Raw genomic sequence first — 16633 nt, forward strand, 5'->3', positions numbered from 1 at the left:
AATACGTCTATTCTCATTGCAAATCAGCTTGTATTGTAAGTATTATATGTAAAATCACTGGGTTAGTACACACTAAATATACCAAACAAGTTTGTGCCCGCCTGATTTTGATGACCATAATCCAAATGTTCTTTCCATTTTCTGTGCTGTAATTTAGTGTGTGATTGAACACATACATTTTTATCATCCTACATGTGCCATCTAATATTGTTAATGTGTAATATCCAGATCAATTCAGAAGATACAAACTACAACCCTTCCACTAAGCAAAGTGTGAAAGAGACCATCTTTGAACATGAAGTATGATGTATGCTTTTGATCTGTTTTAAGTTGAAGGATGTTTACAGGCCAAAGCTTATTTAAAATGATTTCAGAACCAAGTACATGTTTTAAGAACATGCCATACAGAACTGAATATACTGTACTCTAATTTTTCTCAATTTGACAAAAAATGGACAGAAGGCAAAATGAAAAAAAAATTTATTTCCTCAGTGTTTATCCACTGTCAATACTGTATTTTTGATGCAATGTATTTGCCAAAAAAACTCAGCCTTTATTTTCCATTTTAAACAACTACAATATTTACAAGCTGTTCAGAATAACACTCAGACACACACACACACACACTCACAGACACACGTAAGTACATATGTCCTTATCTCTGGTTTATGCTGAATGCTGGTAAAGGCCATGAATACTTTCCAGAGCCCATGATCAGAAAAGGAAAACCCATTTTCCTTCTTACGCCCACTTTCCAAGAATCAAGTTAAATATTCCTCCTTCCATTTCCTCATGCAGAGCTCATTGCCAGACTTGTATAGGGTTAATCAGTTTTTACAATTTACTTTTACTTAAACTATAAGCTTTTAAAAAGCATAAGCAGACATGATCCCCTCCCCCAAAAAACTTCTATTATTTTGGTTGTAGAATCAAGCTTCATATATAAAAAATATTGTTCAATCACAAGTACACCAAACCCAAGAGTCATCTGGAGCAGCCATCCTATGCTCTATTACTACTCTGTTGTGAATTCCGGGGCACCACCTCCTTGTGCAGGTAATACCCAGGAATTCATCTCCATCACAGTGTTAGATGACCTTTGTTCCTTCTAGCTTGGCTCCACCGAATTATAAATTGTCAGGTATAGCACTGAGGCATAAGAAAGAAGGTATAACCCTATATAATAGGTATAAGTCTTAGAACAGAGTTCTCATATAAGCTTGTGGTGACAATCAGTTCCAGTTCCACCAAAGAATGTGAGGTTGATTCCACAAAATGGCAGATAATGAAGTTCAACTCACAAACATAAGTTATTTATCTTAATCCAGAAAGAGTATGTGGTTTGTAGGCAATAAAGAGAAATTGTTTTCATACACAATTCTTGACAGATGACTCTGGTGAGGTGATTCAAAGTAGAAAATATACTTTTGTTTCAAGCAAACTTACTCCACTCATATCCTACCAGATTTATTATAATAATTAATTCCTTTCCAATCACAATTCTTCCTAGACATTTAACAAGTAAAAATAAGACAGCCTGGATGCATATTAACCAAATTAAAAAAAAATAAATTAAGAAAAGGCTTTTTAATACTTATTTTTAAAAAGCTATAGTCAATGTAATATTAAAATTATGCTGCCCCAATGCATGGTAGTATCTAATTTTTCTTCTTTCTCAACACCAATAAAACAATATCCATGTAAGAATGAAACAGAATGTCCTAAGTCTGTTAGCAAGTTCCATGTGCCATCTTACCTTGACTGACATTATTCTCTCCACTAATCTTGGAATTAAAGGAAAAGCCTCTAGAATAAAAAGGGACATTTTATACCTTATCTGAACAATGTACCCTCTATCAAATGAAAAAATTAACTGGGTCTGTGTCCAAAGTAACATTATATGATTACCTTACACAAAAAAAGATTATGAATGAATGAGGACTTAAAAAACAAACACACACCCCAGAAAAGGCTTTGTCCATATTCATGAAAAATTAATTAAAAAAAAAATAAAAGAAATTAGCAATCTGGACAGCAGTTTATGTTTAAGTAGCTAGTACATATAAAGTTAAAGCATTCTGACAAAATCATTATCACCTTTTTCTCAAGTTATATATTTATTTAGGAGGAAAGATGCTTCAAAGCTAGCTATAAGAAAAGGACAATTCTAGACAATGGGTGAATCTTCAGCTTAAAAGGCCTAGTGCTGGATGAATGACTCACAACAGCAATTCACCAAACGCAGAGCTGCTAAGCAGAGGCAGAAGGATGATGCTCAGAAGCACGGATGAATTTATCAAGGCTAAGCTGCCCCTGCTGAAAAATATGAGGCTGAGTTGTGAATTTTGGTATGTGATGGAAAAATAAACTAATTCAGAAAGAGAAACACATCTTCTTACTGGGTTTCCTACACAAAAACTTCTATTTTCATTGCCTGACATTTAGTACACAGAGTAATCTTCCATCTCACTTAGGATACAAATATTGTCTGACTACTTCTGTTTCAAAAATTAGAAGTATTTCAGATATACTTGAAATATTTTCCAAAATACTTCAAATCTAATAGAATTAGATTATCATCCTCCAGTAACAAAGTCAAAGAAGGCAGAACACTGGTTAAGTTTGTTCACTAATTTCCTAAAAGGCAATCTCTTAAAAAATATACATACAGCCTCACCACTTACTCTTCCAAGTTCCCTAAACATCATCATCTTATGTTAATCTAGATTCTTAGAAAAATTAAAGTTCTTTAGCAAAAAAGTCAACATTAAAGTTTTATCCAGTGTTGAAAATGGTGTAAAAAGAGAGTTCACACCAAGGTATAAGTTGGAAGATTAACCAAAAGCTTAGTTAGGAGCTACAGAATGTTTTTTGACACTGAATGAAAGAAAAAAAGGAAAAAAAGTCAACAATTTATAACTCATTCTATGATATCTTTCTCTTATAAGTGGGGGTCGGGGTGGGGAAGAATTAAACAAGAAAAAACTGAAAGATTTCAATCATGCGTTATAAAAAGGAAATGAATAAAAAAGCTAGTGTTTTAATTATATCTTTTTACTTTCAAATTATGGAAATCGAAGCATTGGCAATTTATAAACTAAAGACATTAATGTAGGCTGAAGTCTTGTACATAACTGAAAAACGTTAAGCAGAGAATCTAAACAAGTCATTCATGGTTCTCGGAGGAGGGGTGACAGGTGAGGCAGGAACAAAAATTTATGATCAATTAAGTTAATGCAAGTATTATATTTCCATATAATTTAGATCAAATTATTCTTAAGAAATGAATGTTTCTTCAATTATCACCATTTCCCCTGATGCAATTACTAGAAAAGTATTATGATTTTTAAAAGACTGTCAGTTTTAGACTCTTAAGAAAAACAACAGGGCTTCTCTCAGGGTTCCTAATTTATAAACTCACTAAAGAATTATATGTTAACAAAATTCAACTTTTTTTGAGAAAAATACATATCAATTGCTACCCAAAATCAAAACCCAACATATATGTTCCATATAAAATCTAGTCTTGCATTTGAAATCTGACTTTTCAGAGTATGTGATGCGTTAAAAATTTTTTTGGAGCAGGGGCTAGAAATCAAAAAAATTCCAGCCCTTCTGATTAAATCATGTGAAGGTCAGATTTTTTTTTTTTGTGTATGGGAAAATGAATTACCTTCCGCCTAAGACTGAAAAGGCTCTACTTATCTCTTATCTAGGCAATGACCATGAAAAGATCATATTCACTTCAGAAAGGGAACAAGCAGAAGGGAACATAGTTACTTTGAGAAGATTTTAAAAATATATGTACATAGAGAAATCGATTATAAATTCAGTTTCAAAAAAAAACCCTCCAAAACCAAAAACACTAAACTTTAATGGCATACTGTAGATCTGCCAAAATGAGGCAAATGCAGAATATAATGACAGTATCAGAAAAAGACATTTTTTAAATGGTCAATTTAGAAAGGGTACCTTTATATAAAGGTTCAGTAAATCATTTGACATGTATTTTTAAACAGTAAATTTGTAAAGTGTGAAGTCTATGTAAATGTCAACACAAGGCACAGTAGGTTCTGAATGACCACGGAAGTTTAAAATTAGAAAAAGGAAAAATAAATAGGTTTCAAAGTGGAAATATAGTAAGATTGGTATGTTCACTATTTACTTTCTTAGTTTTCATTCCTTCTACTGTAATGTTATGCTATAACGTGAGATCTACATCAGAATTAGTAGGAAAAACAGCTTCTCTCTTTTGTCACCTCGATAAAAGATACTTTAAATCTGTACTGTCTAATACAGTAGCCACTAGGTACATGTAGCTATTGAGTACTTGAAATATGGCTAGTGACACATGATGAAATAGTAATACTTCGAATGTACTGGATTAAACAAAATGCATTATTAAAATTACTTTTACCTGTTTCTTTCAATGTTCTATTCACAAGGGGTACAAAGATGGCTGCTCCTAAATGCTCAGAGGAGATGTACAATTTTCTTTGGAGTTTCACAACAAAAGGGAAAATTTTCTTAAGAATTTAAAAAATGCTAAAAGTTGCAAATTAAATCTAAATTGAAATTCCTATATCGCCCAATTGTAAATATGAGTAATATATTTCCCTGAATATACATTTTTTTTAAAAAAACCAATAAAATTTAAGTTATGAGACAACATATGAATTAAGTCAACTTCACAGTTATAAATATTTCAATTTACAGCTACACACTATAAATTACAGGAAATAAAATTCAAGTAATAGAAAAAGAAGAGGGGAAAAATAAAAAGCAAAATTATTAAAGAGAGATATAATAATAACTGCACCATTTGGATATTTTTATTTGAAAAAATTTTACTTGATTAACTAAACTGCTTGTGAATAACTTCAAGAGCTAGAAACTCATAAAATAAATAAAAGGCAACTGATCCTTTCTTTAAATTCCTGGACCTTCACCTTCTTCTTAAAGAAACACATTTTCTTCCCAGAATCGAGCCCAGCCCAGCAGAGCTTGCCCTGCTGGAGAGAAGCAGAGAGCATGGGCTCCTCTGAGATGTGGACACAGGAGCTGGCAGTGGTGTTCACATGACTGATCCGCTGACTATTGGCTCTGGGAAATGTCAATGATGAAGCTATGTATATCTTGAGATTACATATTCATTTTAAAGAAAGCATCCAATATCCTGACATGAAGTACAGACTACTAACAGAAAAATTAGCAGCACAGTTCCTGCTACCTATGTTTATAAGAGAAGGGGTTAATCCCAAAGGCAATTTAAATAATGGTACTTTATTTTTATATATAAATAAATGTTCTGAGAAATCTCAGACTTTAGTGCATTGCTGTAAAAAAATTAGTGCAGTTTTTTTTTTCATTAAAGTTTTTAGCGCTCAAGGAATAAGATAAATCTATGTCTGTTCATCGTCTCTTTCACTGTACATTAAACTTTTACACTGCTATAAGTCAAACAGAACATTTCTACACTGGTCTGTTTTTAAAAATCAAGGTAAATGAATTTCATGTTCTATGACAAAACATGGTAATTATTTTTGGCAAAGAAATTAGAAAAATATGAGATCATAGTTTAGAAATGAAGAGTTTGTTGATTTAAAGCATAGGCAATGCATAGGAAAGACTTTTTTTAAGGATGTATTTTAACAGAACTTTATCTTTCATGCAAAATGTTTTCTTGGCAGCTAACTTAAAAAAATATTTCAGCTTTATTTGGGGATGGAGACAGTGACAGGAGTCAGGGTGAAGGGCAAAGGAGAGGCGCTTAACCAAGCTCATTCTGCTTTCAGTCTCTCCCATACAGGACTGATGTGATACCTGCAGGCATCTTCTTGCTCCTCTCTTTTTCCAGTGTCTTGGAATTGAGAGGGAAAATGAAACGTCTTTATAAAACATTGGCTCACACTTCAGCCCCAAGTTCTAGTACCCCAGTTTCAATTACAGTCACATATTTATCATCAATCTGGACCAGAAGCACTGCCTTGTCAATGTGGGATCTAGTACCTGGATCTCTGCTGCAAGGCACCCATCGGTGAATCACCTAATGATTCAGAATAAAACAAGAAGTTAGTGCTGGAGACCTGGAATATACTCACAAACTCTTATCCCCACCCAGGATTAGAAGTAACAATTTTGTCTGAAAATTATACGTATGTATAAATCAGCTACAACCATGCATCCGAGTGAGGCAGACTTCAAAAAATGCGGACCCCCAGACCACTAGCTTGTAAAAGAACTTACATGACCTTCCATGCCCTCCTGCGGACTCCAGTCTTTCCAGCTATTTCTCCCAGCTTTTAACCGAATTCCCTCATCAGGCCACTGTAGCTCTTTCCTTTTAGACAGGTTGATCCCTTCCAGAATTTGACCGGGATCCACAATCTATACAATACATAAAAACATTCCAATTCATTTTTTTCTTGATGATGAAAAATTATGTAATCTCAAACAAAAATGTTTTTCACAGGACTCTTTGTGTCTCAAGTTATTTTTAAATTCCTCTAATGGAATTAAAAAAAAAAAATCTTAAGAACTACCTCTTGAATTATTTTCAGCCTTCTGGTAGACCTCACTGCAATGGCCATGTGACAATGGCAGAACAGGAACAAATATCACCACCACAAAAACTGTTTGCTTTCAGTTTTTAAGTTTGAAGAAACTTTTCCTCAACATTCAAAAATATTCTAGTCTTGAGACTAAGATAAGATGTGTTTACACAAGAGTCCTTCATTCAACAAATAAGAAATAAAAACAAATAAGAAATAAAAACAGCACAAGACCACCTCTGGGCTTACTTACTTGGACTCTGTAAATCACTTCTCCCTTTCTGGCGTGTGAATTATTGGCAGGACTTAAGGTGTTGCCTGGCTGTGCATCAGTGGCACTGCCCTGACCTCCCTCTGTCGCAAGAAAGCCCACAAAAGTGTGATGTTTGCAGGCTGGGATGCTTTGGCTGGAGCTGCTGGAGGAAGGGAGGCCGTGCTGCACACAGGCCAGGCCACTCTGACTGGAGGGTTCCATTTGGTTCACCATCGACAGGCGGGACTGGATGGATGATGGCAAGTTTCGAAGCGATATCTGACTGGTGGAAGAGCGCCGACAAGGCACAAACCCCGTGGCGGACATCCGGAGGGACGAATGCCGGCTGCTGTAGCAGTAGGAAGACTGGCTGGCTACTGAGGCCCGGGCAGGAGACTGTCTGACCAGGCCTGACTGCACAGAGTGAGAGCTGTGGCTAGTGCCTAGGAGGAGAAACAGCAGCATTCACTCAGAGTAGAATGACTCACACACCATACTTCTCTTTTGTAGTTTCTAAGACTTTTTCCCTTAGGCAATTAATTGGTGAATTGATAGAACTTAATAATGTTTATGCCTAAAACTTTTAAAGTTAAGAAAAAGAAATATGTATCTGAGATCTTTTTTCGTATGCAGTTTTTGCAACATAATTTTTATTTGCTAACGTTTTTTAGAGTTCAAATTCTGGGGCATATGAAAGACCTAATTATAATTAAATATCTGACAGGAAACATCAGGACTTAAGGTTAGGATAAATCCTAAAATATGTTTCACAGAAATATTTCAAAATAACAAGAATACTTCTGTAACACATCAGAAATGAACTATCTGATGGAAATGAGATGGTCAGAGATTTACTGAGAAATACTACACGATCTCTCTCACTCATGGAATCTGAAAAATCCAAACTCACAGAAGCAGAGAGTAGAATGGTGGCTGCCAGGGGCTGGGGAGGGGGAGGTGTTGGTCACAGGGTACAAAGTTCCAGTGAGTCAGGAGGAATAAGCTCTGGAGGTCTACCGTACAGCCTGGGGACTACAATTAATAATAATGTGTTATATGCTTAAAAATTGCTGAGTAGCTCTAAAATGTTCTTACCACAAAAAAATAGGTATATGAGGTAATGGATATGTTAACTAGCTTAATTTAATCATTTCGCAATATATTCACATATTAAAACATGATGATATATACCATAAAAATATATAATTTTTGCCAGTTAAAAAAGAGAAATACTTATTAAGGCCCTACTAAATGGCATGCTCTATAACTACTATTTCTCAAGTATGGTTATTACTGCCCTTTCAACCTCTTCCAAGGAAAAGCTACACTGCCTATAGAGAGACAGTGAATACCATGCTGTAATTTCCATACACATTCGGGGGTCACTGCTAAACAGGAATGATCAGTGGTACTGAAAAGCAGGTTCTTCTGCATCCTTTTTCAAGTGGCTTGGTTTGATTCTTTAGACTTGTCTTTTTCTTGACTTGTAACAGTAATGTAAAATTAATTACATTGTAAACATAGCTATATAAAAAGAACTAATCAATGTAAGAGCAAAAAGTACATTTAAAGAACACTGAAAATTTTATGTTTTCACTCAGAAGCAAAAAAAGAACATCCAAAACGTAGATCTATCAAGTCTCTTCACTTGAATTCCATATTGAAATTTAATAAATGTCTTTCAATTCAAGTAAATGTCTTGGAACTTTATCTGATCCATGTGAAGCAGTCAGGGGGGCAGTCAGGGAGAGGATCAACTCTCCATACGGCTGGATCAACTGATCATCCATATGGAGACAGTTGAGATCTGATTCCTTCTGCATACCAAGTGGACTGTTGATCTCATATCAAAGGGAAATTAATAAAAGCTACCTTGAGGGCCTAGGGATAGGGAAAATTTTCTTAATTAGGACATAATGATAAAATAAATGATTAGTTTATCATTCTCAATAAAGGACTTCTCATCAAAAGAAGGCAAGTAACTTCACAGTAAGAGAATGAAAAGCCAATGGACAGAATGGGAAAAGATATTTATAGTACAGAAAACTGAAAGAGCTCAAATCCAGACTATAAAACACCAATCAATCAGAAAAAGATAACCGAATAAAAAATAGGCAAAAGATGTATATAAGCACATTAGAAGGAGGAGCGGCTGATAAATTCATTAAAAACTTCCATCTTAGGTATCAGAGTAACGCAAATTAAAACAATTAAAATTAAATCACCCTTTCTCCTGTTGCCCCCGCCCCCCACGAGCAAGCAAGGAGCAGTGGCAAGAACTGACATTCTTCAAAGCTGGGAAGGTTGATAGGACTAGTGAGAGTAACAACTGGTTAAAAAAAAATTTTTTTTTCTGGAAAATTTTTGGCATTATATATCAAGCGTATTATTCTCATAAGCTTTGGCCTAGTTCATTTTTAAAATTTCTGGTCTATGGAAATAAACAGTTACAAAGACTTACATACAAAGATTATTACAACATCATGTTAGAAGAAAAACCAAGTCATTGTCCAACAGGGGAGAAGTTAATTATAATTAATATTTAACTATTAATTGTAATAGTTAAATATTATTAGCCTTTAAAAATTATATTTTCAAAGAATCCTTAATATATCAAAATGTTTATGCTGATTTATCAAGTTTAAAAAGCATATAATTACATATATAAAAAAGGATGAATGAATGGGATAATACAAGTACAACCTGGAATTAAAAAAATTCTATTTCTGTATTTTCAAGTAGCTCACATGCAGTCCTCTTTATACACATATACTAACCAGCCTCTATGCTAAGAAGCTAACATTAGGCATATGACTTTGTTTCACATTACCTAGGGGTGGAGGATAAGATGTGACAGGTGGGTGGAGTCCGGTTCCTGATCCCTGCCCAGGATTTCCAGTGCTTCCCTGGGATACGTTGCTGTGGGGATCGTTGGCAATTGTTGCATTGTTACCAGTGCAGGAAGTCCCACCTCCAGTATCAGAATCTTCAATATTGCCACCACTGTTACATCCAGCTCCGCAACCTTTCCTAAGCCTAGGAACAAATAACAGAGTAAAAAGCATTATCCCAAGATCACTTCAAAATGGGTATTTTATTCTTTCTCCAGCTATTCTGAACTGCTAATGCTACTAATGTTTACCTTTTAAGGCTTTATGGTGCAATCAATATTAGAAACAAAAAACTCATACGTTTTCAAAGAATGGCTTTAGAACTATAACCCTCATATTCATTGTCTCAAATCTTTCCAATTTACTTCACTTTTATATACTTTATTATCTGTCCTGTACCACGATAGAGCTGTATATAACTCAGTTGTACCATTAACATCAAAACAATATGGTACTGGTACCAAAACAGAGTTAGAGACCAATGGAACAGAACAGAGGCCTCAGAAGCAATGCCACACATCTACAACCATCTGATCTTTGACAAACCTAACAAAAACAAGCCATGGGGAAAGGATTCCCTGTTTAATAAATGGTGTTGGCATAACTGGCTAGCCATGTGCAGAAAACAGAAACTGGACCCCTTCCTTACACCTTACACTAAAATTAACTTCGTATGGATTAAAGACTTAAACCTGAGACCTAACACCATAAAAACCCTAGAAAAAAACCTAGGCAAAACCATTCAGGACATAGGTATAGGCAAGGACTTCATGATTAAACACCAAAAGCAACGGCAACAAAAGCCAAAATAGACAAATGGGATCTAATTAAACTTAAGAGCTTCTTCACAGCAAAAGAAACAATCAGAGTGAACCAGCAACCAACAGAATGGGAAAAAAAATTTTTGCAATCTACCCATCTGACAAAGGTCTAATATCCAGAATCCACAAGAAACTAAAACAGATTTACAAGAAACAAACAAACCCATTCAAAAGTGGGCAAAGGATACGAACAGACACTTTTCAAAAGAAGACATAGATGAGGCCAACAGACATGAAAAAATGCTCATCATCACTGGTCATTAGAGAAATGCAAATCAAAACCACAGTGAGATACCATCTCACACCAGTTAGAATGGCGATCATTAAAAAATCTGGAGACAACAGATGCTGGAGAGAATGTGGAGAAATAGGAACGCTTTTACACTGTTGGTGGGAGTGTAAATTCGTTCAACCATTGTGGAAGACAGTGTGGCAATTCCTCAAGGACCTAGAAATAGGAATTCCATTTGACCCAGCAATCCCATTACTGGGTATATACTCAAAGGATTATAAATTGTTCTATTATAAAGACACATGCACACATATGTTCATTGCAGCACTGTTTACAATAGCAAAGACCTGGAACCAACCCAAATGCCCTTCAATGATAGACTGGACAAAGAAAATGTGGCACATATGCACCATGGAATACTATGCAGCCATAAAAAACAATGAGTTCATGTCCTTTGCAGGGATGTGGATGAATCTGGAAACCATCATTCTCAGTAAACTGACACAAGAAGAGAAAACCAAACACTGCACGTTTTCACTCATAGGTGGGTGTTGAACAATGAGAACACATGGGCACAAGGAGGGGAACATCACACACTGGGGTATGTTGGGGGTTGGGGCGCTAGGGGAGGGATGGTGGAGGGTGGGGAGGTTGGGGAGGGATAACACTGGGGGAGATGCCTGATGTAGGTGACGGGGGATGGAGACAGCAAACCACCACGGTATGTGTGTACCTATGTAACAATCCTGCAAGATCTGCACATGTACCCCAGAACTTAAAGTCCAATAAAAAAAAAAAAAGTTTTTCATGGCTGAATGCATTTTGTATAATCAGCCAACTGTTTGGAAATTTTTGTAACTTTTTCATTTATTTTAATTAAATTTCAAAAAAGAAAATCACAGCTGGAAACAGAATTGTTGTTTTTTTGTTTTTTTTTGGTACAGAGTCTTACTCTGTTGGCAGGCTGGAGTGCAGTGGTGTGATCTCAGCTCACTGCAACCTCTGCCTCCCGATTCAAGCGATTCTCTTGCCTCAACCTCTCAAGTAGCTGGGACTACAGGCGCCTGCCACCACACCCAGTTTAATTTTTGTATTTTTAGTAGAGATGTGGTTTCATCATGTTAGCCTTGTGATCTGCCCACCTCAGCCTGCCAAAGTGCTGAGATTACAGGTGTGAGCCACCATGCCCAGCCTGGAAACAGCATTCTTACCAGTGCCAATGTCTGTTCAGTTACTCTGAAGTATGTAACCCCTGAAAACCTAATTTATTTATACCATTAATATAGTGTACTTGAAGAGAGGTGCTGAAATCATTTTTCCTATTTTTAAAACATGGAGAGTGGCTAAGCAAACAAGGACAATTGGGTACTATATGCCATTTTTCTTAAAGGGAAAGAATTTCTTTAAGTAATTATAACATATTAAATATTTTTTGGAAAGAAAATTTCTTTGAACACACTCATGGCTTATATTCTGCCTGCTGTTTGGGCAGAGATAAAACATTTGAGAGTTTGCTGCTTTAGTTGCCAGATTTGGTTTTCCTTAAGCTACATATAAGAATCTGAACAACCCTTAAGAAAAGGAAAATAATGTTCTACAAAGTTTCTTCACCATCCAAACTATGATGTTCCTACTCCAGACATCATCATTTACTAGACAAAAGACAGAGGAAAAATTCATGTGAATACTTGAAAACACTCTAGATTTCAGATCTGAGTGAGAATGTATTGTTAAAAAGGCAGCAGTATCTCTGCATTGCCATCAAGTCTCAACATGTACAGAGTGCTCCCCCTAGTGTTGAAACAGAATGGTAAACTAGAAAAAGTAATCCACTTACATGTTGTTTTTCTCTTAATTCCCTGTCTGTATAGAACAAATACCCACATACTCTAATAGTCGCAATGTAAAATAGAAAGTAAAAATAATAATAATAATAATAATTAAAATAAAGGGAATTTTCCAAGATTCTATCAAGTAACAGAGCAATGGTTCTTAACCACAGTTATATATCAGATTTATCTAATAAGATTTTGATAAGAATGTTCAGATTCTACTTCTTGAAGTTCAGAAATAATGGGTTCATAATGTACCATGGCACCTGTAGTTTTTTTCTACAAGCTTCCCAGGTGACACTACTGCACATGCCTAGATTAAGAGGGTCAGGGACACACCAGCACTGAATAATACAACCCCTTGGCTCACCTGTGCCAGGTTGACACTATGAAGTTCCTGATATTTCCCAAGCTGATAGGACCCCCAAGAATGTCTTTAAGCTGTTCATGGCTGTCAGAGTAAGAAGTTGTCAGGGGTGAGACAAAGATTGGGTAGCCAATAGGTTGATCACAAGATGAGTTTATCATGTTTCTCAGGGCCTGCTTTGCATTTTGGATGCTACCTCTCTCTGGGTTACGGTTACGTAGAAAAACAAGCTCCTGCTGTTGACCCGCCCAAAGACCTCGGACACATTCCTTATTCACCTGAAAACCAGAACACAAGGGAATCAGGTCAAGGGGTCAAGAATAAAATTCACAGAAACAGAAGGGCAGAAATGGGAGGAATACAAAAGATATTACAATAACTAGCTGTGAAAAGCAGGAAACAAATATAAGTAGGACACGTTTAAATAAGAGGTAACCAATTTCCCTTTGTCATTAGCAGGTTGCTAAATAATAAGCATCTATAGAGCTCTTTCTTCATGCTCTGTCTTTAAAAGTATCAAGTAAATGACGCCAATTTAGTTTTTTAAATTGGCAAACTACTCAATTTTATAAATAAGACAATAGAAACGAGAGATAAATATTTAGGGTTGAAAAAATGTTTATAACATATATCAGTTGATTAAATAATGTAAATTTAAAAAATAAATAACTACAAACTATCAAAATTTCAGAAATGAAGCCTCTTAAAGCCCTGAGATGTTTAAAAAAACAAGGAAAAGTTAGAATGAACTATTTAACTTCTGATGTCTATTAAGTACATAGTATGCTATCATTTTGCAACCTAGGAATCATATCATATTATCAATATGGTGCTGACTTTTTACAAAGAGATGCTGCCCAAATTGCATATATAAAAGATATAAGATCTGCCATTTAATGGATACAAAACTGTCAAAACTGAAATAACCAAAAATTTTAAGGCTTTAAGGCACATGAGAAACTTTCAGAGGACAGAATAAAGTACTGAAAAAAGTAAGTCAAATTAAGTGCTCATAAACAACAAAGACTAACGTAGTATGGGCATTACATTTTTTCTGTGAAAAAACTTTCAATCACTTTTTAAAAGTTTAGATCAAGGCTGGGTGCAGTGGCTCACGCCTGTAATTGTACCACTTTGGGAGGCTGAGTCAGGTGGATCACTTGAGCCCAGGAGTTCGAGACCAGCCTGGGCAACACAGCAAAACCCCGTCTCTATAAAAACACAAAAATTAGTCAGGCATGGTGGTGCATGCCTGTAGCCCCAGCTTCTCGAAAGGGTGAGGTGGAGGATCACCTGAGCCGAGGGAGGTTGAGAGCCTGCAGTGAGTCGTGATCACACCACTGCACTCCAGCTTGGACCACAAAGTGAGACTCTGCCTCAAAAAAAAAAAAAAAAAAAAAAGTTTAGATCAAGTTAATCAACTTCTTTTTTTTGGACACAAATAATACCTCACTTACTTTAATGACTCTGAAGCTCAGGTAGCGTCTGTTGAGCATGATGATTTTATATTCATTGGTGCCATCATCCATGACATGCCGCAGAGCAAGCAAGGAGGGAGAGTTGGCAAGTACTGCGCTCCGCCATGCAGGGTCCCCTTCATGGGCTATTACGAGGTTTTTCTCATGAGATACAATGGCTTCATAGAGCACAGTAGGGTCATCATATTCATCTGGAGAAGTAAAATGATCCTAAACACAAAAATAATATATAAATTTTTAAAGGAAAATAAGAGAATTGATAACTTCTATAGTTACTAAGTGAAAGTTCTTAAAAACTGGTTTAATATGAATACTTCCATGCATGTTAATATTATTAGAGATAAATTATAGATTCTTAATCATACCCAGGTTAGGAATTAGCTCATTACTGCTATACTATTTTTATAAATTCCTTAATTCAACCCTCTCCTCTAAGTTCTAGATGAATAAATATCATTTCTGGTTTTTATGTTTTGTTTTTCTCTTTCAAGTTGGTTTTTGCTATCTTTGATCATTATTTTTTTCTGTTGAAGGATTATTTCACTATTAAGTAAGTAAGGCTAAAACTATATAAGGTCTCTAGACTGTGTTTCCTTTTAACTAGATACTTTTCATACAAAGCCATATCTCTAGAACAAGTTCTAATATACCACTTTATCCTGTCTCTTACCTAGTTAAGATATGGCTCAAAGCCCTGGGCTTTGAGCACAGATTTGGGGTCCTAGTCCTAGAGAGGTTGGTAAAGTTTTCTCCGAAAAGCCTCTTGGTCTTAATAACTACTCATTCATTTGATAGTTATGTAGTATCTACCATGTACAAGACTCTATGGCAGGTAGCATGGATGAAACGAAGAAGTATATAAAATGTGTCTCCCTATTATAAACCTACACATTAACAGGGACAGGACATATACAGAAATACTCATAACACAAATCTGCAGTTTTGAAATGGTATATTAAAGAAATGTAAATATTATAAGCTGCTTTCATATTTATAGTTTTAAACATGTAATGTTTAAAAACTGAAGCTTACGGAGGCATAGTTACTTCCTAAGTTTAGGAAGTTAGTAAATGGCAGGCAGAAGATTTTGGACCTTGAAGACTGGTATTCTGAAATAACTCAGTTAGATAAAGAAAAAAGAATAAAAGAAATTAACAGAGTCTTTGAGGAATATGGGATTATGTAAAGCAACCAAAGTTACCAATTAATGACATTCCTGAGAGGAGGTAGAAAAGTAAACAACCTGACAAACACATTTCAGGGAATAACTCAAGAGTATTTCCCTAATCTTGCTAGAAAGGTAGACATCCAGGTACAAGAAATCTGAGAACAGCTGTGAGGTATTATAAAAACGGATCATCACCAGGCATACAGTCACCAGGGTGTCTAAGGTCAACACTAAAGAAAGAATCTTCAAGGCAGCTAGAGAAAAAGGTCAGATCACACACAAAGGGAACCCCATCGAGTTAATAGCAGACTTCTCAGAAGAAACTTTATAAGCCAGGAGAGATTGGGGCCTGTTTTTAGCATTCTTAAAGAAATTCCCACCAAGAATTTCATATCCTGCCAAACTAAGTTTCATAAGTGAAGGAGAAATAAAATCTTTTCCAGACAAGCAAGTGCTAAGGATATTACCTCTTGACCAGCCTTACAAGAGATCCTTAAGGGAGTTCTAAACATAGAAACAAACAAAAAAAAAAACCTGCTACCACAAAAACACACTTACTTAAGTACATAGCCCACAGACCCTATAAAGCAACCACACAATAGAACTATGAAGCAACCAGCTAACTACTTCATGATAGGACCAAAGTCTCACATATCAATATTAACCTTGAAGGTAAATGGTCTAAACACTCCACTTAAAAGACACAGAGTTGCAAGGTAGATTAAAAAAAAAAAAGATTCATTTGATTGGTATCTTCAGGAGACCCATCTCACATGCAATGACACTGACAGGCACAAAGTAAATAGCTAGAGAAAGATTTTTTTTTTTTTTTTAAGACAGAGTTTTGCTTATTGTTGCCCAGGCTGGAGTGCAATGGCATGATCTTAGCTCACCGCAACGTCTACCTCCCAGGTTCAAGCAATTCTCCTGCCTCAGTCTCCTGAATAGCTGGGACTATAGGTGCATGCTGCCACGCCTGCCTACTTTTTGTATGTTTAGTAGAGATTGGGTTTCACCATGTTGGCCAGGATGCTCTTGAT

The 16633-nt window shown here is 35.7% G+C and overlaps 1 protein-coding gene across 8 annotated transcripts in view; it reads right to left on the reverse strand.

Annotated features, from left to right (window-relative positions):
- Positions 1-463: 463 nt before the first annotated feature.
- Positions 464-16633, reverse strand: part of PCNX1 (pecanex 1) — a 206688-nt gene continuing 190518 nt past the window's right edge. For 6 of the 8 annotated variants that reach the window (XM_032245735.1, XM_032245729.1, XM_032245732.1 and 3 more), the window contains 6 exons: positions 14405-14635; positions 12951-13225; positions 9635-9840; positions 6805-7247; positions 6247-6387; positions 464-6046 (listed from right to left, as the gene is read on the reverse strand). In XM_032245735.1, the coding sequence (XP_032101626.1) occupies positions 5906-6046; positions 6247-6387; positions 6805-7247; positions 9635-9840; positions 12951-13225; positions 14405-14635 (1437 nt within the window). In that variant the 3' untranslated portion in view covers positions 464-5905. The remainder of the gene's footprint in view (positions 6047-6246; positions 6388-6804; positions 7248-9634; positions 9841-12950; positions 13226-14404; positions 14636-16633) is intronic. The other 2 variants (XM_032245731.1, XM_032245736.1) reach the window with 1 other exon arrangement.

Source organism: Sapajus apella, unplaced genomic scaffold (genome assembly GCF_009761245.1).
Source record: "Sapajus apella isolate SASKATOON/1434 unplaced genomic scaffold, GSC_monkey_1.0 scaffold59, whole genome shotgun sequence".
In the NCBI taxonomy this organism is placed as follows: Eukaryota; Metazoa; Chordata; class Mammalia; order Primates; family Cebidae; genus Sapajus; species Sapajus apella.